At 43.9% G+C, this 25,390-nt stretch overlaps 2 protein-coding genes across 3 annotated transcripts; both read left to right on the forward strand.

Annotated features, from left to right (window-relative positions):
- On the forward strand, positions 1–24,848 carry Atmin (ATM interactor). The gene is made up of 4 exons (XM_045150777.1): positions 1–330; positions 16,250–16,375; positions 17,220–17,419; positions 20,435–24,848. Exons 1-4 carry the CDS (start codon positions 1–3, stop codon positions 22,239–22,241), a joined length of 2,463 nt encoding a protein of 820 aa, XP_045006712.1. The 3' UTR covers positions 22,242–24,848.
- LOC123460847 (heterogeneous nuclear ribonucleoproteins A2/B1-like) lies at positions 4,320–5,521 on the forward strand. 2 transcript variants are annotated; one of them, XM_045150793.1, is made up of 2 exons: positions 4,320–5,123; positions 5,244–5,521. In XM_045150793.1, exons 1-2 carry the CDS (start codon positions 4,484–4,486, stop codon positions 5,426–5,428), a joined length of 825 nt encoding a protein of 274 aa, XP_045006728.1. In that variant the 5' UTR covers positions 4,320–4,483; the 3' UTR covers positions 5,429–5,521. The 2 variants fall into 2 exon arrangements, with proteins under 2 accessions (XP_045006728.1, XP_045006720.1); XM_045150785.1 differs by having other exon boundaries at positions 4,320–5,521.
- Positions 24,849–25,390: the final 542 nt, after the last annotated feature.

Raw genomic sequence — 25,390 nt, forward strand, 5'->3', positions numbered from 1 at the left:
ATGGCGGCTTCGGAGGCGGCGGCGGCTGGGCCCCCGGCGGCGGCGGCAGGCATCCCAGCCTCCCCGGCGACCAGGAGGGAGGCCGCCGCCGCCTCAGACCCGTGGGGACCGTCGGATCCCCGGCTGAGAGGCAGCCGACCGCGGTCTGCAGCGGTGAGGCCACAGCCCGCGGCGCCGGGGCCACCGGCCCGCGAGCTGATTCAGCCGTCCGTGAGCGAGCTGTCCCGGGCCGTGCGCACCAACATCCTGTGCACAGTGCGCGGCTGCGGCAAGATCCTGCCCAACAGCCCCGCGCTCAACATGCACCTGGTCAAGAGCCACCGGCTGCAGGTGAGCGCAAGGCGGCCGGGGCTCGCTCGGCTCCACAAAGCGGCCGAGTACCGTGGGAGCCTGGGGACACGGGACACGCACCCGCCGACCCCAGGCTCCGGGTCCACAGGGCCGGGATGGCGAGCTGCGCCGGCTCACATCAGCCGCACCTTGGAGAGGTGCTCATGCTCCCAGTACGCGGGTGAGAAAGTGGTGCCACCGAGGCGGGGCGGGGTCAAAACCCGGGTTCACCAGGGGCGCTTTCCACCCGGCCCACCAACCTGGCGGTACGTCCTGCCTGTCGTTCAGAAGCAGCCTCGGGTTTGGCTCTGAGTACTTCTCTTAGAAGTTTCATTGTTGCTAAGGTCAGCTTTGCTCAGGAGGAAGACTTCCCAAGTGATCTTTAGGAGGGGTCACGGTATATAGATAGCATGTCCACCTGCCGAGCAATCCGTCCCCATCTGATGGGAAAGGGTTTTCAAACCTTTGGTGAAGTCTATGGGAGCTTGTTAAAGAGCTAGTTCTTCGGCTCCACCACAGACCTTTTTTTTTTTTTTTTTTTTTTATTTTTTTAAACTTCTTATTTATTTATTTGAGAGCGACAGACAGAGAGAGAAAGACAGGTAGAGGGAGAGAGAGAGAATGGGCGCGCCAGGGCTTCCAGCCTCTGCAAACGAACTCCAGATGCATGCGCCCCCTTGTGCATTTGGCTAACGTGGGACCTGGGGAACCGAGCCTCGAACCGGGGTCCTTTGGCTTCACAGGCAAGCGCTTAACCGCTAAGCCATCTCTCCAGCCCCACAGACCTTTTAAGTCATATTTCTCACTTATTACAATAGCAAGTTTGCCTCCACCCTTAGATCTCAGCAAAAACATTTTCCATGGTCCAATTTGACTCCATTACTCAGTGATGCATGTTCTATCTGACCTTCAGGTAAATTCTCCTTGAAAACTCCCTTGCTTCCAAACACAGAAACTTTGAGGTTATAGTCTGTGGTAGGACAGATAAATGTGTTTTACTTACCAGCTGCACACAAGATGCTACAATGATCTCGAAGATCAATCAGTAGATAGACATAAGTATGCTGAAAATGTTCTATAAAAAGTTTGGGGTTTTCACCCGGGAGGCAGGTGTAAGATCGCTGTGCGTTCGGGGCCGCCTAAGACTACAGAGTGAATTCCAGGTTAACCTGCCCTAGAGGGAGAATCAAAAGGGATTGGGGGGGGGGGGTTCTTCAGCACACCACTTTTCCAGCAATTTTAACTAAGCCCTTCTCCTCACCACATCTTAACTTAGGTGGAATAATTGTATGTGTATATGTGTGTACGGAGTCTACAGCCTAATCCCTCAGGGCTGATAGCAATAGCAGACAGTATGTCTCTGATCACAAAATGAAGAAAGTCAGTCTGGCAAGGACCCTCAATGTTGGCTGCCAGCATTTCTTAGCACGTTATTTGTTCTTTTATTTGGCAGTACTGTTAGGAACTCTTTGTCTGTCAAAACTTTGGGAGGAGCTGGGGAGATGACTTAGTGGCTAAAGGCTCTTGATTGCAAAGCCTGTTGGCCTAGGCTCAATTCCCTAGCACCCATCTAAAGCCAGGTGCAAAGGTGTATATGTTTCTACTGGTGTTCATTTGCAGCAGCAAGAGGCCCTGGTACACCCCCTGCACACACATACACACATGCACACACACACACACACACACATGCACACACAGGTGCAAATAAATAAAAAGATTTTTAAGACAAACTGGCCTCAGTGAAGTACAATATACCACTTACTCTTCAGGGTTTATTTAATAGCATGCCACAGATTTATTTCTGATTATGCTTTTTTTTTAATTTTTATTAGCATTTTCCATGATTATAAAAAGAATCCCATGTTAATTCCCTCCCTCCTCCCCCACACACTTTCCCCTTTGAAATTCCATTCTCCATCATATTACCTCCCCATCACAATGATTATGCTTTTTAAGTAGGAACCCACACAAGGCCTATATGTAGCATGTGGTAGGCCTAAGGAGATGGGCTACTTATGAGAGAATTCAGAATTTTAAAAAAAAATTGGTTTATTTTTATTTTTTTATTTGTAAGCGACAAAGAAAGAGGCAGATAGAGAGAGAGAATGGGTGCACCAGGGCCTCCAGCCACTCCAAGCAGACCCCAGATGCATGTGCCCCCTTGTGCATCTGGCTAATGTGGGTCCTGGGGAATTGAGCCTCAAACCAGGGTCCTTTGGCTTCAGAGGCAAGTGCTTAACCACTAAGCAATCTCTCCAGCCTCCCCCCCTCCCCAAATTTTTTAACCTAAATTTTGAGACAGAACTTTGTAGCTCTGGTTGGCCCAAACTCAGCTATGCCGACCAAACTGGCCTCCAATTTGCCAGCAGTCCTGCCTCTTGTTTCCCAAGTATGGGTTTTGCAGCATAGACTATGCCCAGCTCTAGCAAATGCAGACTATAAAATGTCAGAGCACTAGTGTCTTCCCTTGCCTAGAGCCTAAGTGAACGAATTCTTCCCAGAGTAATCAGTTATTCTAAGGTTTTTCTTACCTGCTGACAGCAGAGGATATGCCATATTCTTTCTGAACTGAAGATGTTGAGCAAAGAAAGAAAGGTGGATGCTTCAAAGAAGATTCCTGTGTAGTTACTGGGATAGCAGGAGTTATGGGGCTGGCATTCCTATCAGAGAGCTTCCTTTACTGTGTCTTCTGCATTTGTAGCCACATGTCCAGCCCCAATGCATTTGCTGTCTTGGTGGAAAACAAGTCCATTTTCTTTAATGATGTGACCTGTGACAAAACAGGCATAGCTGTGTGATGAGGCCCCTAGGTGGCAACTCTGTCCCCTCCGACTGGTTACTGCCCAGAGGTGCTGTCATTCACATTCTTGATACATGGTGTTCTCAAAGTGTTAGAAGAGAGTGGTGTGGGGACAGAAGACAGTTAGGAATCTCCATGTGGTTGAGAGCATCTTGATTAGTGAGGTGTGTTTGCCTTCTTTCTGCGCTGAAGCTACTCAGAATATCCGATTGGCCAACTCTATTGGCAGCAGTGGCAACTACTTTTATAATTCTGGTTTCTTTCCTTGCTTTTAAATTTCAATGGCCACAATTTTTTTCAATCAGATACTCTCTTCTTAAAAAGTAAACTATTAGCCATGCATGGTGGCACACACCTTGAATCCCAGCACTCAGGAGGCAGAGGTAGGAGGATCGCTGTAAATTCAAAGCCACCCTGAGATTACATAGTGAATTCCAGGTCAGCCTTGGTTAAAGCGAAACCCTACCTCCAAAAACCAAAAACAAAAGTAAACTATTAACAAGGCCTCCTGAAAGATGATGAGAGAGACGGGGAGTTGTAAGAGTGTCCACTGAGGCATGATGAGAAAGATGAGGAATTGTAAGAGTATCCGCTGAAGGACAATAGGAAGATGGGGAGTTGTAAGAGTATCTGCTAACGGGGCTAGAGAGATGGCTTAGCGGTTAAGGCACTTGCCTGCAAAGCCAAAGGACCCAGGTTCATTTCTCCAGGACCCACATAAGCCAGATGCCCAAGGGGGTGCAGCATCTGGAATTCATTTGCAGTGGCTGGAGGCCCTGGTGTGCACACGCGCTCGCTCTCTCTCTCTTCCTCCCTCTGCCTATTTTTGTATCTCTCTCTCTCTCAAATAAATAAAAATATTTTTTAATCTTTTCACAATTTTGGGGTTTTTTTTTGTTGTTGTTGTTGTTGTTTTGTTTTGTTTTCAAGGCAAGGCCTCACTCTAGTCCAGGCTGACCTGGAATTAACTATGTAGTCTCAGGTTGGCCTCGAACTCATGGTGATCCTCCTACCTCTGCCTCCCAAGTGCTGGGATTAAAGGCGTGTGCCACCACGCCCGGCTATCTTTTCACAATTTTTATTAACATTTTCCATGATTATAAAAAATATCCCATGGTAATACCCTCCCCCAATAAAAATATTTTTTAAAAAAGAGAGAGTATCCGCTAAAGGAAGATGAGGAGAAGCAGCTGCGCCGGTGCTGTGTGCAGGTCTCCTCGGCGGGTGCGCGTGGTCGGGACAGCTGCCGCTGGTCGCCTCTGAGTCAGGACGAGTCTGGTTCGTGTCCGTGCGCGGAGTTCTCTCTCATCTCGCTCGGCTGCGGGAAATCGGGCTGAAGCGACTGAGTCCGCGATGGAGAGAGAAAAGGAACAGTTCCGTAAACTCTTCATTGGTGGCTTAAGCTTTGAAACCACTGAAGAAAGTTTGAGAAACTACTATGAGCAATGGGGAAAGCTCACAGACTGTGTGGTAATGAGGGATCCTGCAAGCAAAAGGTCAAGAGGATTTGGTTTTGTAACATTCTCATCCATGGCTGAGGTAGATGCTGCCATGGCTGCAAGGCCTCATTCAATTGATGGGAGAGTAGTTGAGCCAAAACGCGCGGTAGCCAGAGAGGAGTCTGGAAAACCTGGAGCCCATGTGACTGTGAAGAAGCTATTTGTTGGCGGAATTAAAGAAGACACCGAGGAGCATCACCTTAGAGATTACTTTGAAGAATATGGGAAAATTGATACTATTGAAATAATTACTGATAGGCAATCTGGAAAGAAAAGAGGCTTTGGCTTTGTTACCTTTGATGACCATGATCCTGTGGGTAAAATTGTATTGCAAAAATACCACACCATTAATGGTCATAATGCAGAAGTAAGAAAAGCACTGTCAAGACAAGAAATGCAGGAAGTCCAGAGTTCTAGGAGTGGAAGAGGAGATGGATATGGAAGTGGACGTGGATTTGGGGATGGCTACAATGGATATGGAGGCGGACCTGGAGGTGGCAATTTTGGAGGTAGCCCTGGTTATGGAGGAGGAAGAGGAGGATATGGTGGTGGAGGACCTGGATATGGCAACCAGGGTGGGGGCTACGGAGGTGGTTATGACAACTATGGAGGAGGAAATTATGGAAGTGGAAATTACAATGATTTTGGAAATTATAACCAGCAACCTTCTAACTATGGTCCAATGAAGAGTGGAAACTTTGGTGGTAGCAGGAACATGGGGGGACCATATGGTGGAGGAAACTATGGTCCAGGAGGCAGTGGAGGAAGTGGGGGTTATGGTGGGAGGAGCCGATACTGAGCTTCTTCCTTCTTGCCATGGGCTTCACTGTATAAATAGGAGAGGATGAGAGCCCAGAGGTAACAGAACAGCTTCAGGTTATCAAAATAACAATGTTAAAGGAAGATGAGGAATTGAAAGAGCATCCGCTGAAGGATATGAGGAAGATGGGGAGTTGTTAGAGTATCTGCTGAAGGATGATGAAGAAGATGAGGAATTATAAAAGTATCTGCTGCCTCTTGGTGGGTTCTTCTGGACACTGTCTACAGTCCTTGTTCTATAAGGAAATCTGGAAATGTAGGCCAGCCTTGCCTGCAGTGGAGGAGAAGGGGAGCTATGATCTGGAATGGAAGCTGAAAGGATCCAGAGAAAGGAAGAGTGGGAGTCAGCAGGCCTTCCTTGACTGCTAAAGAGTCTTTTGTTCCTCCAGTTTGAAAGCATTGGAGGAGACAAGTAGATACTTAAAGAACCTGCTATCAAGCAGCGTTTGCATTTTTAAAACCTAGCCTAGAGAGATTTTGTATTCTGTGCCATCCAAAAGTATGCTTTTACTAATTTGCCATAAAATTATTTTTAAAAGGAAAGGTTGCAGCAGGTTGCTCATCAAACTGTATTGTGCAATATCTATGGGTATGCAATTAAGAATAAGATGGCAAAGTGAGCTGGTTTCCCTGGGTGCTTTTACCAAAGGTGAGGGTACTAGGCAGTTTTTGCCAGTCCTCACAGCCCACTCCTTCTATCCTCTGTTGAGTCTTTTTCCTTCTTCGATTTTGTTGTGGGTTTTTGTGTGTGTGTGTGTGTTTGGTTGAGAGTTTGCTTTGGAACATGCATACTGGGCAAGCACTTTTTCAATTACACACAATATGCAGTCCCCAAGCTGTTTCCTTCTTAATGTGCATAGGACTACAGAACAGAACCCTGCTTTCCTGTGATCCTTTTTTTTTTTTTCTTGGTGTGTGTGTGTGTGTGTGTGTGTGTGTGTGTGTGTGTGTGTGTGTGCACAGAGAGAGAGAGAGGCTAGGAACTTGTCCATTGCAAACTAAATCCAAATATATGCACCACTTTGTGCACCTGGCTTTACATGGATACTGGAGAATCAAACCTAAGCCAGCGGGTTTTGCAAGCAAATGACTTCAGTAGCTCAGCCATCTTCTCAACACCTGTTTCTCATTTTATTGTGCATTTGACATTTCCCATCTCTTCAGCATACCTGTTGTACTTTGAATGTGTGTTCCCTATAGCCTCGGATATTTTTTGTTAAGAGTAAGCTTCCTACTCAAGTCTCCAGCAGCCTGCTAGAGGAGGTGTTTCACAGTTCTAGCCCAAAGGTGTGGAGAGAAAGGTTTGAGCTCTGGTAGGCTCCCAGCTTGCGGCTTTTGGTGTTTGCTAGCTGGCTGGTTGTTTCTGCTTGGATCTGGGAATGGAAGCCAGCTTCTTCCACCATTGATGGAACTTCCCCTGGATCTGTAAGCTTAAAATAAATCCCTTCCTCCCACAAACCATATCTGGTTGGATGCTCATCCCAGCATTGTGGAGCTGACTACAATAATACCTTTGAACTTCTTATCTCAGAATGGGAAGAAGATCTCAAGCTGGTTGGGCTTCTGTGATGGAGGAGTTGGCCCCCAAAAAAAGAAATGTGCACAATGTCAGGTGACTGCTTTGGCCTGTAATGACAGCAATGAAAGTGTTATTAACATCCAATTTGATTTATTTGAGAGAGAGATTATGGGCACACCAGGGCCTCCTGACACACTGCAAATGAACTCCAGGTACATGCCACTTTGTACATCTAGCTTTATATACGTCCTGGTGAATCAAATCCAGGCCATCAGGCTTTGCAAGGAAACACCCCTAACTGCTGAGCCATCTCCCCAGGTTACTATTACATTTTGTGGGAAAAAAAAGTTTCAGATTTGGGGCTTTGGAGATGGCTTAGCAGTTAAAAGTGCTTTCCTTTAAACATTAAAGACCTCCTAAGCTGGAGACCACTAAGTACAACTCCCCATAACCCATGTAAAAAAAGCTGGTGTGGCCATGCATATCTGTAATTCCAGTCTGGGGTTGAGAAGAGAAAGTTGGGGCTCCCTGTTGATTAGCCTCTTCCTGTCTGGTTGAGAGACCCTAATACATGGATAAGCCACAAGAGAACAAGCAACATTCTCCTCTGGCCTCTCTATGCAGATACATAGGATGCATGGATCTGCACATACATGGGGGTAATTGAACTCCTTTAGCAGCTAAAGTAGGAAGCAGGCTCCAAGTGTGAACCGGTAAGCTATCACTGTGTCTTTGTTCTGTTTTTTTTTTTTTTTTTTTTTTTTGTTTGCTGAAATTAAAGGTATGCATCACCAAAAAAAAAAAAAAAAGTAGTTCTAGTGATGTCCTCAGGGTGCAGGGTTTCCTACAAGAACCAGTGTCCTAACCAGTATTGCTCTGCATTTCTCTCACAGACTGCTTTTTTTCAATTGGTTTTTGTCCTTAAAGATATTTAGTTATGGAGACAGAGAATATAGAAGAAAATGACAACATTGAAGGTACATTATAAAAGTGCTATCTTGGAATTCAAAGGGAGAGGTTTAAATCTGCCTGGGTGGTAAGCAGAACCAGGAAGTAGATGGTAAGGCACATGAGGTCTGGGCCAGGCTATGTGCTAATCCAGACACCTAAACTGCAATGCAATAAGAGGTGTGTGTACTCAGTTTTAGAAATTAGTAAACAAATGGGGGCTGGGAAGATGGCTCAGTGGTTAAAGGTGCTTGCTTGCAAAGCCTACTGGCCCTAGTACAGTTCCCAAGCCACCCACATATTGCCAGTTGTCAAAAGTAGCTTAATTCTGTTGTGTTTATTTAGCAAGTACAAAATGAATAACTAAAAATTAAAGAAATGAGCCAGGCATGGTGGTGCATGCCTTTAATCCCTTGGGAGGCAAACATAGGAAGATTGCCATAAGTTCAAGGCTACCTTGAGACTACATAGTGAATTCCAGGTCAGCCTGGGCTAGAATGAGACCCTACCTAAAAAAAAAAAATTAAAGAAATGAGTAAACTGCTCAGAAGTTAACTACCTTGTCCAAGATCCCACAACTGGTCATTGAAAGAGAAAGGAACCACCAAGAAAAAAAAAAAAAAAAGCCAGGAGTATGATGGTGCATGTCTTTTATCCCAGCAATCAGGAGGCAGAGAGGTAGAAGGATCACTGTGAGTTCAAGGCCAGCCTGAGACTACATAGTGAATTCCAGGCCAGCCTAGGCTAGAGAGAAAACCCTACCTCAAAATAAACAAAAGAGTGTGAGAAGGATTTTTGGAGACCACTTAAGTATCTAAGTGAATATAAATGTAGGTAGACAGTATAGTGAGGTAGGATTGTGAAGGGGTACCCAGTGTTGAAAACCTTAAGGGGTGACTACATTTGCTATCAACAAAATATAAGTTATGGAGTTTAAAGTAAAACAAGTATAGCTTCTTCCCTTGTGAGTCAGCAAGGTCCACATGTTCATCTTAAGAGTCAGGGGGAAGACTTGGGCGAAGTGGTTAGTAATTTCTCACTTCTCCAGTTGCAGAATACAGAGACAGTGGAGGTGGGCCTATTCTGAGAGTTGTGAGCCTTTTCCCAGCAATATGAGAAAGGAACAGTTATCTAGCAGCATGTGACAAGCACACCACCTACATCTCTTTCTGATGACCCATAGATAGGCAGGCTAGCTGTCACCCCTGTTCCCTCCTTTAGAGCCATGTAAGAAGAGCCAGGCAAGGATAATGCCTGAAGCCACCCTGAGTCTCAGGTCTAAGGTATGTGTACAACAGAGTACCTTAAGCTGAAGTGACTCACCAGTGTTTTTTGTTGTTGTTGTTTGGGTTTTTTTTTTTTTTTTTTTTGGTTTTTCGAGGTAGGGTCTCACTGTGGTCCAGGCTGACCTGGAATTAACTCTGTAGTCTCAGGGTGGCCTTGAACTCATGTATCCTCCTACCTCTGCCTCCCGAGTGCTGGGATTAAAGGCGTGCACCACCACACCTGGCTTCACCAGTTATTTTTTTTTAAATATTTTTTATTTATTTTATTTGAGAGCAACAGACACAGAGAGAAAGACAGATAGAGGGAGAGAGAGAGAATGGGCGCACCAGGGCTTCCAGCCTCTGCAAATGAACTCCAGATGCGTGCGCCCCCTGTGCATCTTCACCAGTTATTTTTAATTTCTCAGCTAAAATACCACTTGTAGTGAGGTAGTATGTACACAGACAGGAGGGTCACTTGACCCTCAGGGCCATCCTGAAATCTCCATCTGTTTTTTATATTAGATATGGACATATTTTGTATGTCAACATCACATGGTGTACTCTCTTTTTCCTCTTCCGTGCCCCTTTTCTGAAGAGGCCTTCCTCATTGGAAATGCAGGTCAACTCCATGGGGATTGTGGGTCATTCATTATGGGGGCAGCAGTCAGTTATGGGTGAGAGGCAGTGACTCTGGGCAAAATGTCCCAACTTGTGGCTCTGACAATCTTTCTGCCCCCTCTTCTGCAAAATTCCCTGAGCTATGCTGGGAGCATTTTAAGTCTACTTCAGTGATGGGCACTTAGGAACATCTAGATGTCTGGTTTGGCAGGTGTTGAATGTCCTCAGTATCTTTCTCCATCACCCTTGTGCTGATATCAGCTTAACTAAGATAGCAGCACTCTTGCTCATTTCCCCAGTTCCTCTGTGGTTTCAGCTGGGGCCAGGGTGGAGTGTGCTGGGTCGTTTATCTCCTCAAGTCCAGTTCCCCATCTGAAAAAGAGAAGCAGATTCTCCAATGGAGAGTGAAGTCAACACCAGTTAAATGGGATAGCCATTATTAATTTAGAGAGAATTTAAAAGATTTAAACACTTTTTTAGTCTAAGGTTAGTAGGAACTTAACAAAGGAAAGCAGATCTGGATATGATTCTGACTTGTTTCCCAGTTCCAGATATAGTTTCCTTTCCACTGACCAGATCTTTTAGCCAATCCAAGAGCAGTTGGTTACCCACCATGGCTGTGTACCTCTACTGCACTTGTGTGAGCATCACATCAGGTTGTTTGCTTCCAAGCTGCTATGACTTTGAGTTGCTTGTACGGATGTTGGCCACATTCCCCTGGTAGCTCAGGTAGCAAGTTCCAGCACTAGATGGGCTAATTATCCGGGGACTGGCTCCCCTCCAGATTCCAACCAGGTCTCTCCGTGGTCCGTGCCAACAGCATTTGGTGTCTTCTGCAGTAGGGTCATACCATTAGCCTCTGGTGGGTGATCAAGGGCTCTGACAGAAGTCTGTCTTGTTTGTTTTGGGAGATCTTGTAGGTCTCCCTGATCAACAGCTCACTGTGTATGCAAACCACATCCTGGTACAGGGAATTATGGGTCAGTGCCAAGAGAAAAGAAAGAACAGAAGAAAGAAAAACAGGAGAAATTTGAAGTTAAGTTTTATCTCACTCTCTCCAGTGCCCTTTGATTTAGGTGCTCCCTCTAGGTTCGTCTGATTTCCAGGATATAAGATTCTATGGTATCAGTTCAATTTGGGTTCAGATTTTATGTGTCTCCCATCCCCACTCTATCCCTTCCCCTAAGCCCTACCCTCCCTATTGTCCAAGCCTCAAGATGCTATTCAGTTATGTCAGCAACTTGGGCTAATCCAGGTTAGGAACTGCAGAAGAGTGAGATCATGTGACGATTGTCTTTCTGTGATTGTGTGAGTTCACTTTAAATGATCTGTTCCAAGTTCAACCATTTCTCTACAAATTTCAATGTGTCACTTTTTCTTACTGCTGAGTAGAATTCCACCAAGTAGATGTACCACATCTTGGTTACCCATTCATCCAATGATGGGCACTTGGGTTGATTCCAGTTTTTAGCTATTATGAACTGAGCAGCTATAAACATGGTTGAGCAAATATTTCTGAACTGAGATGTGGAGCCTTTAGGGTAAATTCCCAGAAAGGGAATAACAAGGTCTGCTGGTAACTCTATATTCGTCCTTTTCATGAGTCTCCAAATTGATTTCCACAGTGATTGTACCAGCTTACAACCCACCAAAAGTGAATGAGGGTTCCTATTTCTACACAGCCTCACCAACATTTGTTTTCACTTGATTAAAAAAAAAATCAAGTGAAATTTTTTACTGGGGTAAGGTGGAATCTCATAGTTGTTTTAACTTGCATTTCTTAAGTGTATATTAGCCATTTATAATCCTTCCTCTGAGAGCTCCCTATTTAGTTCTCTGCCCCACTTTTGGAGTGAGTTGTTTGATTTTTTTTTTTTTAATGTTTACTTTTTGAGTTCTTGTAGATTCTCGGTGTTAGGCTTCTGTCAGTGGTATAGCTAGCAAAGATTTTCTCCCATTCAGTGGGTCATCTATTGGTTCTACTTATGGTGTGTTTGTCTGTGCAAAAGTTTTTTAGCTTCATGATTGTTTAATTTCCTGGGTAAGTGGGATTCTGTTCAGGAAGTCTTTCTCCACTCCTACATTGTGGAGAGTGCCTCTTCTTTTTTTCTTCCAACATTTGAAGAGTTTCAGGTCTTATATTGAGGTCTTTAATCATTTTGGACTTGATCTTTGTATATGGAGGGATGAGTGGGTCCAGTTTCATTTTTCTACATATGGTCATCCAACTTTTCCAACACCAGTTGTTGAAGATACTATCTTTTCTCCAGTCTACATTATTGATACCTTTGTCAAAGATCAAGCATCTGTAGTTGCTTACCCTAAAGTCTGGGTCTTCCGCTCTGTTCCATTGGTCTATGTTTTTGTTTTTATTCCAGTACTGTGCTGTTTTTATCACTATAGCTTTGTAATATAGCTTTAGATCAGGTATGGTGATACCACCAGAGGTGTTTCTTTTGCTGAGGATATGTTTGGATATCCAAGGCCTTCTGCCATTTGATATGAATTTTGAGATCATTTTTCAGTCTCAGTGAAGAATAATGCTGGTTTTTTATTGGTATTGCATTAAATCTGTATATTGCTTTTGGTAGAATTACCATTTTCACAATATTAATTCTACCTATCCAGGAACACAGGAGGTCCTTTCATCTTCTTAAGTACTCCTTTATTTCTTTCTTGAGTACTTTCACTATATAGTTCCTTCACATCCTGTGTTAGTGTTACTCCAAGGTATTTGATTTTTGTTGCTATTAAAAATGGAACAGTCTCCCTGATTTCTATCTCTGTATATGGGACAGTCTCCCTGATTTCTTTCTCTGTATATTTGTCCTTTGCATATAGAAAAGCTACTGATTTTTGTGCATTGATTTTGTATCCTGCCACTTTGCTGAAGAAATTTATCACCTTTAGAAGTTTTGGGATGGAGACTTTTGGATCACTTGTATTTAGGATCATGTCATCTGCAAATAGACCTAACGTGACTTCTTCCTTTCCAATTTGAATCCCTTTTATTTCTTTCTCCTGCCTTATTGCTTGGGCTAGCACTTCTAGTATTATGTTGAAGAGCAGTGGTGAGAGTGGGCACCCTGTCTTATTCTGTTCACTTGATTTTTTAAAAATATTTTATTATTTATTTATTTGACAGAGAGAGAGAATGGGCATGTCAGGGCCTCCAGCCACTGCAAATGAATTCCAGACACATGTGCCCCTTGTGCATTTGGCTAGTGTGGGTCCTGGGGAACTGAACCTTGGTCCTTTGGCTTTGCAGGCAAACGCCTTAACTGCTAAGCCCTTCCTCCAGCCCCCACTTGATTTTTTGAACTTAGCAAAGTTTTTGGCCTTCCAATCAATTTCTTCTGTCTTATCTTCCAGGTCAGAGGTTCAGTCTTCCACATGAATAACTCTGTTGGTGAGTGGTTCTAAAGAGGTTTTCATAAATTCCATTTGATTTTTGTTTTCTGTTGTGCTGTTCTGTATAATGTCCATCTCTTTTTTGAGGTATGATTTCAATTTGAATTCTGATTTTCTTGATTCTTCTTATAGTTCATGCTTGCATTTGATCAAGTCTTCATTAAGCTTAATCAACCAGTTGTTGAGGTCTTCCATTTCTTTTTTTTTTTTTCCTTTTTTGTTTTTTCAAGGTAGGGTCTCACTCTGGTCCAGGCTGACCTGGAATTAACTCTGTAGTCTCAGGATGGCCTTGAACTCACGGCGATCCTCCTACCTCTGCCTCCCAAGTGCTGGGATTAAAGGCGTGCGCCACCACGCCCAGCATGATCTTCCATTTCTTGACTTACCTTCAATTTATTCATCTCTTTGGAAGGTTCTAATGTTTTCTTCCATCAAGTTTAAGCCTAGTGTCAAAAGCTGAATGCTCTCAGAGACGATTCTGTTCAATTTCATTGATAGGATTGTTGGTTCTTTGATAGTTTGCTTCAAGTTCAGTGATTTTTTTTTTAAATCAGAGTCTCATTGGTTGTTGTGTTTTCATTTTGGGAATTAATTTCTGGTGATTTCTTTATGATTTCATTGGAGGCTTCCGTAGTAGGACTAGACATCCTTGGTGGAGGTCTGTCAGTTTTCTCACTTTCATTGACTTTTCTGCATTGTTGTCTACCTATTTTAGGAAGACTATTTTATTGAAGAGGAAGCAAATTTGTGTCCTTTGGCCTATTAAGGCCTGATTCCACAGCTCACACAGGGGTCAAGCCTCCCCGAGCAAGGCACAATGGGACCTACCAGGACTAAGGGGTCTGGGAAAAGTAAAGGAACAGGGATCTGGCCTACTAAAATCCCCATCTTAAAAAAAAAGAAAAATGAAAAATGAAAAAGTAGTAAAAGCTTGGCATGGTGGGTCACACGAGTAATTACACCATGGAATTACAGAGGTAGCTGTAATTCTGGCTACTTCTGAGACTGAAGCAAGATCAGGTGTCAAGGCTAACCTACTTAGTAAGATCCTATATCAAAATAAAAGTAAATGAGCTGGATGTGGAGCTCAGTGGTAGAGCACTTGCTAGAAAAGAAGTGAATTGTACTTAAAAGTTTATCAGGATGGAAAGGGAGGGGAGGGAAACACCATGGGTTTTTGTCTGTAAGTATAGATGTTGTCAATAATATATAAACATATATTTTTTAAATACTTTATCAGGATTAAGTGAGTTAATATATGGAAAGTTCTAAGGGGAGTGCCAATGTGTAGTTCACTATGATAGTACGCAGTCATAATGGTCATTCAGTTTCAGACCTTCAAACTGCCATGGTGTTGTATCTGGTAGTTTAGCTACTGTAGGTAGAAGGGATCAAAGGACCCTGGTTCCTAGCCAAAGGATGTTTCTCAGGGACTCAGACTAAGAATCTGTGTGTGGAGGGGTTTGGAGGGATGGGATCTGTAGCAAAGAGCAAGAATGATACCAAGACTTAAGCCTGAGTAGCTGAATATGATGCCACTCAAAAACAGAAGCTGGCTGCAAGAGCATATATCTTGAGGTTTGCAGTCATTTAAAGAAACAAGAAGCAAAACTTTTTTAAAATTTTTGGTTTTTGCTGAAAATTGTCTTGTGTGTATACGTGTGTATATGTAAGTACACATGTGGCACACATAGGACTGCATGGGTGGAGGCCAGAAGCTGACAGCAGGTGTCTTTCACAACTGCTTTATACTTTATTTCCTAGGCAGAGTCTCTCACCTGAACCTAGGGGTCACCGTTTTGGCTAGTCAAGTAGCCAGCTTGCTTGAGGAATCCCCTGTCTCTACTTTTGAGCACTGGGATTCCTCGGTTCTAGGACCAGAACTCCAGTCCTCATGCTTTCACGGCAAGCCTGTCATCATCCACTGAGTCATTGCTCTAGCTCCTTTTTTGAAAATTCATGACTGATTTATTGAGTCATATATACCATAAAATACACTTATTGTAAGTGAATGACTCAATCATTTTTTTTCTTTTTCTTCCAATTTTTTTTTTAATTTTTTATTTATTTATTTGAGAGCGACAGACACAGAGAGAAAGACAGATAGAGAGAGAGAGAGAGAATGGGCGCGCCAGGGCTTCCAGCCTCTGCAAATGAACTCCAGACGCGTGCGCCCCCTTGTGCATCTGGCTAACGTGGGACCTGGGGAACCGAGCCTCGAACCGGGGTCCTTAGGCTTCACAGGCAAGTGCTTAACCGCTAAGCCATCTCTCCAGCCCTTCTTCCAAATTTTATTAACAACTTCCATGATTATAAAAAAATACCCCATGGTAATACCCTCCCTCCCCCCACTTTCCCCTTTGAGACTCCATTCTGCATCATACCCCCACCCCATCTCAATCAGTCTCTCTTTTAATTTTGATGTCATGATCTTTTCCTCCTCTTATGATGGTCTTGTGCAGGTAGTGTCAGGCACTGTGAGGCCATGGATATCCAGGCCATTTTGTGTCTGGAGGGAGCATGTTATATGGAGTCCTACCCTTCCTTTGGCTCTTTTTTTTTTTTTAAATTTTTATTAGCATTTTCCATGATTATAAAAAAATATCCCATGGTAATTCCCTCCCCCCCCCCCCACTTTCCCCTTTGAAATTCCATTCTCCATCATATTACCTCCCCATCTCAATCATTGTACTTACATATATACAATGTCAACCTATTAAGTACCCTCCTCCCTTCCTTTCTCTTCCCTTTATGTCTCCTTTTTAACTTACTGGCCTCTGCTACCAAGTATTTTCATTCTCACGCAGAAGCCCAATCATCTGTAGCTAGGATCCACATATGAAAGAGAACATGTGGCGCTTGACTCAATCATTTTTAAATTTACAGTTTGTACAACCACCACCACCACAATCCAATTTTAGAACATTTTCATCTCTCTAAAAAGAAACTGTACCTATTTTTACTTATTCCTTTATTTCTACCACCAACATGTTGTGTTGGGTATTGTGAAATAATTACTGGATTTTCCTTTTTGCAGGATGGCATAGTAAATCCAACAGTAAGAAAAGATTTGAAAACCGTCCCAAAATTTTACTGCTGTCCAATTGAAGGATGTCCTCGAGGTCCTGACAGACCATTTTCTCAGTTTTCTCTCGTAAAACAGGTATTTTACTTTCCCTACCGTGCTTCTCTGAAGGTGGAATGCAGGTAGCAGAAGCCTGACATGCTTCCTCATTGCTTAGCGGACCTACCAGAGATTTAGGGAGAGTTCTCATGGGTCTGCTAGCAGGCCCCTCCCGTGGTTCACAAGACATCGTGGGAGTGATGCAAAATGGAGAAACGAGTCTTGTGGAGCAAAAGGCCCAGCCCCAGGTTTTGGAAAGAAGAAAAGCAGACCATCCTGCCAAGAGGGAGGGACACTTGTACTTGTAGATTATAGGGTAAGTGTCCCTCCAGCAGCAGGGGACAAAGACCCAAAGTCACTGTTCTCCCAGCAGAGGAGACCTGCAGAATGCCAGAGAAGAGAACTTTTGGGAGTGGCTATCTTTCAGGGAGGGAGAGGGGTTCAGCCACTTGGGAAAGAGGAATTGAGGACTGGAAGAGATTGGTATCTAAAATGTTTTCTTAGGATCTGCTGGAGGATGTCCTAAGAAGACCATCACAAAGACTTTTTCCTGTCCCATAGCACTTATTTGCTATCTGGCTATTGGCCACCATGGATTGGATTCAACAGTGCATGAAGTTACAGTCATGCAAAGGACTTGTGGGGACTCTTCCTCCTCCATCCTTCTCTCAGGCAGTTCTCTGTACTTTCTCCTCTTTCCTTTTCTTAATCTAATAGTCTTTCTAAACCTTTAAAAAATGGGCCTATGATAAACTACAGTTTGCCTGTTTTTAAATTGTCTTGATTTGGAATGCCGTGTCTGCCCATTGAGTCATTAATTTGGGGATACTGGTGGTTCTTGGAGTGTTGCTGCTTCTCATCTCCACACCTTCTGTCCCTGTAGCACTTTATGAAGATGCATGCAGAGAAGAAGCATAAATGCAGCAAGTGCAGCAACTCTTATGGGACTGAATGGGACTTGAAAAGACATGCAGAGGACTGTGGCAAGACCTTCCAGTGCACATGTGGCTGTCCCTACGCCAGCAGAACAGCTCTGCAGTCTCACATCTACCGAACCGGCCATGAGATCCCTGCAGAACACAGGTAAAAAGTAAAGAAATGGCACTGAGTAGTAGGGGGAACACTTTGAACCAGGGCTGAAGAGATAGCTCAACTGTTGACCTGCCTGCAAAGCCAAAGCACCCAGGTTCAATTCCCCAAGACCCACGTAAGCCAAATGCAGAAGGTGGCACATGCATCTAGAGTTTGTTTGCAGTGGCTAGAGGTCTACTTTCTTAATATAGGCACTTAAAGCTATAAATTTACCTCTTCGAACTGCTTTCATTGTTTCCCAGAGATGTTGGTATGTTGTGTTCTCATTATCGTTTGACTCTATAAATTTTTTGATTTCCTTCTTAATTTCCTCATTGACCCATTCATCATTTAGTAGTGTATTGTTTAGTTTCCATGATTTTGTGTATGCTCTATAGCCTTTCTTGCTATTGATTTGCAGTTTAATTCCATTGTGGTCACATAGAATGCAAGGAATTATTTCAATTTTCCTGAATATGTAAAGATTTTCTTTGTGTCCTAATATTAATATATGGTCTATTTTAGAGAATATTCCATGTGCTGCTGAAAAGAATGTATATTCTGCAACATTTGGATGGAATGTCCTATATATATCTGTTAGGTCCATTCCTTCTATGACCTCATTTAGTCCAGATGCCTCTCTGTTTATTTTTTCCCGGGATGATCTGTCAATTGATGAGAGCGGAGTGTTAAAGTCACCCACCACCACTGTGTTTAGTGTTATCTGTGACCTTAGTTCTAATAGTGTTTGTTTGATGAATTTGGGAACCCCCATATTAGGTGCATATATGTTTAGGATTGTAATGTCCTCCTGTTGGAGTGTGCCCTTAATCAATATAAAGTGACCTTCCTTATCTTTCTCGACTAACGTTGACTGAAGTCTGCCTTGTCAGTTATTTGGATAGCAACCCCTGCTTGTTTTCTAGGCCCATTTGCTTGAACCACCTTTTTCCAACCTTTCACCCTAAGATAATGTCCATCCTTTGTAGAAAGGTGAGTGAAGAAGGCACTTTGAGAAACAGCAGCAGTATAGTAAAGAATCCAAGCCTGGGCCTGAATCCTCCTGCCACAGCTTCATGAGTGCTGAAGTTACAGGTGTGCACTAATGCCTGATCTATCCTTGAGCCTGGAATCTTGACCCATTTCCTTTTTCTTCTCTTCTCTTTCTCCTGTGTGTAAAAGGATGTATGCTTGGCATAGCACATGTGCAGAGGTCAGAGGACAACCTTAGAATGTGTCTTCTCTACTTCCACCCTTTTTAGACAGGGTCTGTCTTGCCAGCAGCTGTTTGCAAACTCCTGGATTTGCATTTGGCTCTACCTGAATGCTGAGAAAGATCGAATTTGGGTCTGTAGGCTTGCAAGCAAGCGCCTTAAACCCCTGGATATCTCCCCAGCCCCGTTCCTTTTTCTTTCTCTTCCTATTCCCATTTGAAAATCTCAACTTCCAGCATGCTCTTCTGGAGGGATGACAGAGGCTGAAAACTAGAATTTTTATCATGAACTGGTACTTCATGCTAGTCAATTACTCTGCCACTGACTGAGTCATATCCCCACTCCTCATTTTACTTTTATATTTTTTTATTAAATTTTATTTGTGGGGGAGTGTCACATTGGTCTCTTGCCCCTACAAATGAACACCAGATGCTTGTGCCATTTTTTGCTTCAGGCTTTACATGGGTGTCAGGAATTTAACCTAGGCCATTAGGCTTTGCAAGCAATTGCCTTTAAAATTGATGTGCCATCTCCAAAGCTCCTCCTTACTTTTTTTTTTTTTTTTCTGGTTTTTTGATGTAGGGTCTCACTCTAGCCCAGGCTGACTTGGAATTCACTATGTAGTCTCAGGGTGGCCTCGAACTCACGGCGATTTTCCTCTCTCTCCCTCCCAAGTGCTGGTATTAAAGGCATGCGCGACCATGCCCAGCCTTCCTTTTTACTTTTTTAAATTAGTGTGTATGAGTGTGCAGGTTTGTAGGCCAGAGAACAATATCTCTTGATATTTCAGAAGCACATTTACCTTCTTTATTTAAAATTTTGTTTGGTTTCTTTTTATTTATTTATTTGAGAGTGACGGACAGAGAAAGAGGCAGAGAGAGAGAGAGAATGGGCGCGCAGGGCTTCCAGCCACTGCAGATGAATTCCAGATGTGTGCGCCCCCTTGTGCATCTGGCTAGTGTGGGTTCTGGGGAATTGGGCCTCTAACCAGGGTTCTTAGGCTTCACAGGCAAGCACTTAACCACTAAGCCATCTCTCCAGCCCACATTTACCTTGTTTGAGGCACAGCCTCTCATTGGCCTGAACTTCATCAGTTAGCCTATACTAAGTGCTGGTCAGTGATCCCTTGGTGTCTAACTCCCTAGCAGTGGGATTACAGGTGTGTGCCACCACTCCTGACATTTTATGTGGGTACTGAGGATTCAACTCCATTCCTGATGCTTGCAAAGCAAACACTTTACCAACTGAGCTTACTTTTCAGCCCCCTTTTTCTTTCATTTTTGAGACAAGGTCTCACTGAGTTCCTGGGGCTGGTCTTGAACTCACCCTTTCTTTAAGCAGACCTTGAATTTGCAGCCTTTCTTCCTCAGCTTCCCTTGTAGCTAGGATTACAGGCTGCATATCAGGCCACTTTGCACTTCATTTTAAAAGGTCAAATTTACATTTGCTATAATAGCAACCAGTTGTAGTGGCACACACCTGGAACCTCGGCAGCTGAGACACAGGGGCAGGTTCAAGGCTAGCCAAAACAACATAGTGAGACCCTGACTTCAAAACAAAGTTATGTTTCCTCCCTCCCATTCATGTATTTCTGAATGTCCACCCACCACAACACACCCAATTCTCAGGGTTGCTAGAGGGAATGTGTGCTGATGTGGGAAATGGCAAGTGTGGGTAAATGGCCAAGATACAGCAGTGTGTTGAAAGAGAGATGCATTTTAAAATTCATCTTGGGCTGAAGAAATAGCTCAGCTGTTAAAGGTGCTTGCTTTCAAATTGATTTTTTTTTTTTTTTTTTTGTCAATGTTTTCAGGGATCCACCTAGTAAAAAAAGGAAAATGGAAAACTACCTACAAAGCCAGAAGTTACCCAGAATGACCACTGAATCACTGAACGGCCAACCAACCCCTTCACCAGACACTCACAAACTAGAAGCTTCAGAGATGAAACTCATAGCATCTTTTGAAGACTCTTGCAGCTCCAATGCCAAAAAACAGAGTGTCACAACACCTCCAAGATATCCTCAGAAGTTGCTTCTGCCAAAGCCCAAAGTGGCTCTGGTTAAACTTCCAGTCATGCAGTTTTCTCCCATGTCTGTCTTTGTGCCTACAGCCGACTCTTCGGCCCAGCCTGTGGTGTTAGGTGTGGATCAGGGCTCCGCTGCGGGTGCTGTGCACTTGGTGCCCTTGTCAGTAGGAACCCTGATCCTCGGCCTAGATTCAGAGGCCTGCTCTCTGAAGGAGAGCCTACCTCTTCCAAAAATCATCAGTCCTGTTGTTGAACCAGTGAGTACAGGGGTTCAAGTGAACTTGGGTAAAAGTCCATCTAATCCCTTACAAGAACTAGGAAATGCATGTCAAAAGAACAGCATTACTTCAATCAATGTGCAAACGGATGTGTCCTTTGCCTCACCAAATTTGATACCTTGTGCTCCATGGCTCGGCCCTGATTCCTCTGTGTCGTCTTGTTCTCAGACTGATCTATCATTTGATTCTCAAGTGTCCCTTCCCATTAGTGTTCATACCCAGACATTAATACCCAGCACAAAGGTCACTTCATCCATAGCTGCTCAGACTGACACATTTATAGACACTTGTTTCCAGCCAGTTGGGATTTCTAGAGAAACCCAAACCAGCGGGATGCAAAGTTCCTCAAATGACCATGTACAGGTGGACCAAGGTGGATTGTGTGGAGATATCTTTGAGAGTGTCCATTCATCATATGGTGTTCCTGCAGACAACATGATGAATAGCAGCTTAGTAGCAGAGACAATAACTCATGGTTTGTTACCTCAGAATGACTCTAAGATTTTAAACCAAGTTATTGAGAAATCTGCACCCATGCTGAACTTCAGTACACAGAATAGCATGCTTCCTCCACAGAACATGACAGATAATCAGACCCAAACCATAGACTTGCTAAGTGACTTAGAAAACATCTTGTCAAGTAACCTGCCTAGTCAGACACTAGATAACCGGACTCTTTTGTCTGACACAAATCCTGGGTCTGATACACAGCTTCCACCTGGCCCCACCCAGAACTCTGGAATTGATTTTGATATTGAAGAGTTTCTTTCAGCCTCAAATATTCAGACTCAGACAGAAGAGAGTGAACTTAGCACCATGACCACTGAACCAGTCTTGGAATCTCTGGATATAGAAACCCAAACTGACTTCTTATTTGCAGACCCCTCTGCACAGCCCTATGGGTGCAGGGGAAACTCAAACTTCTTAGGCCTTGAGATGTTCGACACACAGACACAGACAGACTTAAACTTCTTTTTAGACAGTAGCCCTCACATGCCCCTTGGCAGCATTCTGAAACACTCCAGCTTCTCCATGAGCACCGACTCGTCTGATACAGAAACCCAAACTGAAGGAGCTTCCACTGCCAGAAGTATGCCTACTTTAGAGAGTAAGGTTCAGTTGAACAGTGCAGAAACACAGACCATGAGTTCTGGCTTTGAGACCCTGGGGAGCTTGTTCTTCACCAGCAATGAAACCCAAACAGCAATGGATGACTTCCTTCTGGCTGACCTAGCCTGGAACACGATGGAGTCTCAGTTCAGCTCTGTGGAAACCCAGACATGTCCTGAGTTGCACTCCGTCTCCAACTTCTGAAAGTGGTGGTCACCTGGAGATGGCACTTACTCCTTCCCAGCAGGTTTAGAGCATGGGGAACAAGGACAACAGTACTGCCTCGGGAATGTCATGAATGGTGCAGCTGTTTAGTCTCTGCAGTTCTTTGCCTTCCATACTTGTAAACATGAAGTTTGTATATAAATGTGAATGTATTATACACTGTAAGATGTTGTCTAAAAATGTTTTTGTGTTGCCTATGTTTGCTCTTCTATAGCTAGTCATTCCATCGTTGAAGTATTTCATACTGTAGAATCTATACAGCCGTTTGGGAGAAGCCAACCATACCAGGTACTAGGGCGCAAATTTTGCAAATCTTCAAAATGTTTCCACAAGTGCAGCAAATTTAGGTGGCGGCACACAGACGCTTTCGGCCGCTGCATCTGCCTGGGCACTCCTGCGTGCAGGCACACTGCTTTTCTGACTTAAATGCTGAGGGAAACTACAGCTGCTTTAGCTTTTACAGCACCTTTCTTGAAATCTTTGCTTTCCTTTCTCATGCACTGTGATCACTGCCACCTTGAGCATGTGGTCCTTTCCTCGCAGAGGGTGGCTGCTTCGCCATTTGTGCAGGAGCCACAGCGCTTAGTGTGAGTAGCCATCCTGGTAACAGCAAGGCATCTGAACATGAGCGTGGGTGTTCATCCTGGGCTGCTTCCTGCTTTGTAAAAAGTTTTCCTCTGCTTTCTCACCGTCACTGCTCAGAAGACTGCTATGACCAAATACATCAGTTTCCCCAGGCCAGCCTCCAGAGCTTCTGACTAGCTATAAACTGGGATTCCTGAGGATCCCCCCACCCCCGCCTTGAGTTCAATTAATTTAGTAAAGCCGCTCACAGAACTCAGGGAAACAGATACTGCAAAGTATATGGCATGTGGGCAGGGGCACAGGGCTTCCACTTCCTCTAGGCACACCCATCACCCTCCAGGGACCTATGCATGTTGAGCTATATAGAAACCCTCCAAACCCAATTTTTTGGAGGTTTATGGGAGCTTCGTTAATGGGCACAATTAATTAAATCACTAGCTGTGATCAACTTAACCTTCAGCCCCTCTCCTGTCCCTGAAGGTTGGGGTATAGAACTAAAAAAATACCTGATCATACCTGATCTTGTGACTAATCCTCATCCTGAAGCTACCTAGGGCCACCAGCCAACAGTAACATCATTAGTATATAAGCACAAATGTCTGTTCTCCATATTACAAGGATCTTAGGAGTTGTATGCTAGGAAAGAAGCCCAAATACATATTTCCATATATCATATCCCTCCTGCTCTCCACAGCAGGCCAGGGGACTACAGAGTTGGTTCCCATAATCCACCTACAGGCTGTATCTGAGCTTATCCCTGTTGTTAAAAAGGAAACAGTAGAAGCCGGATGTGGTGGCACATGCCTTTAGACCCTGTACTTGGGAGGCAGAGGTAGGAAGATTGCTATGAGTTCAAGGCCACCCTGAGTCTTAATTCCAGGTTAGCCTGGGCTAGAGCAAGACCCTACCTCTAAACACAAAAAATAAAAGGAAAACGTGGGAAGAGGAAAGGAAATTACTGCCCAACATCCATATTCAATGCTTTGCACTTTCAAGCTTGATAGGACAAGTGTGTTCTGTAATTAAAGTGACTTTGTTGAATTTTAAAAATTGCTTTGGTCTAGCCAGGATATTTATCTGTGCCTTGAGGCTATCAATCATAGAATAGATCCATTTAAAGTATGGTGTTCTGCATTTTGTTGTGATACCAAACATTCTTTATAGAAAAAGAGGTGATGCTGGGCGTGGTGGCACACGCCTTTAATCCCAGCACTCGGGAGGCAGAGGTAGGAGGATTGCTATGAGTTCAAGGCCACCCTGAGACTCCATAGTGAATTCCAGGTCAGCCGGGGCTAGAGTGAGACCCTACCTCAAAAAAAACCAAAAAAAAAAAAAAAAAAAAAGAGGTGAAAACCTTACTTCAATAATCAAGAACATTTGCTGAGAGGAGAGCCAGGTGAAGCACAGGTTGGGGGTTCTCTGCTCAGCTTGCAGGGAAGTAAGTTCAGTGCGGCCTGTGAGTTTTTTACCTCACGTGCTGTTGTTTCCATGGTGCATGCTTGTGCTGCTGGAGGCTGAGTCCTCAGAACCTAAGACATCTAATGATCATTACATCGTGGTGTTGCTGCTAATGCGTATCCCATACATCTGTGAAAGACTTGGGAATGGGTGAATAACACATCCAGGCAGATGAAAGCCCATAAACACTGACTTTGGGCACAGTTGCCTAGGAATATGGGTCTCAGAACAAACATAAAGCCTTAACTTAGATTTTCGTTGCTTTGGAATTGTCACTGCCTTAATGTTCAAAGTCTTTTGAAGGTCTCCTAGTAAAGGAGGGATGCATGTTTGTCTGTGGCTTTGTGTAAATAGGCGTGCAGTAATCTGTGGCTTTAAATTTGTTTCCGTGGCAATGCTATAGTTATTTACAGGGACAAAAATGGAGCATGTAATTGTTCCTCATGTACAAGAACTGTTCCCACAGTACCTTAGTCACCTGAAATGTCCTAAGTTTATTCGTGAAAACTGAAATTTGGTGATTAAAAGGAAGCTAGAACTCTCTACCTTTTGTGTGAATTTTTCTACCTACTCAAGATGGGACTAATATTTTGATGCCTTAACTTTTACTTGACTTTAATTTTTGTTCGTGTGCATGCGGGGGTGCTCATATGCCATGCATACAGATACTTTGCATCTGGCTTTACATGGGTACTGAGGAATTGAACCCAGGCCAATAGGCTTTGCAAACAGTGCCTTTAACTGCTAAACCATCTCCCAGCCCCTACTTTTATATTTTAAAAACTGGTCTTGCCGGGCCGTGGTGGCGCATGCCTTTAATCCCAGCACTTGGAAGGCAGAGGTAGGAGGATCACCATGAGTTCAAGGCCACCCTGAGACTACAGGGTTAATTCCAGGTCAGCCTGGACCAGAGTGAGACCCTACCTCAAAAAAAAAAACAAAAAAAAAAAAAAAACCTGGTCTTCAGAAGTCCATGATAATGAAATGACTGTGTCCAGTTACTTTTCATTTTTGACACAGGCCAGGGTAAGAGGGGCACTCATGTAACCCAGGCTAGCCTCAAACTCACTATGTAGCTGAGGATG

This window comes from Jaculus jaculus, chromosome 1 (assembly GCF_020740685.1).
Source record: "Jaculus jaculus isolate mJacJac1 chromosome 1, mJacJac1.mat.Y.cur, whole genome shotgun sequence".
NCBI classification, from domain to species: domain Eukaryota; kingdom Metazoa; phylum Chordata; class Mammalia; order Rodentia; family Dipodidae; genus Jaculus; species Jaculus jaculus.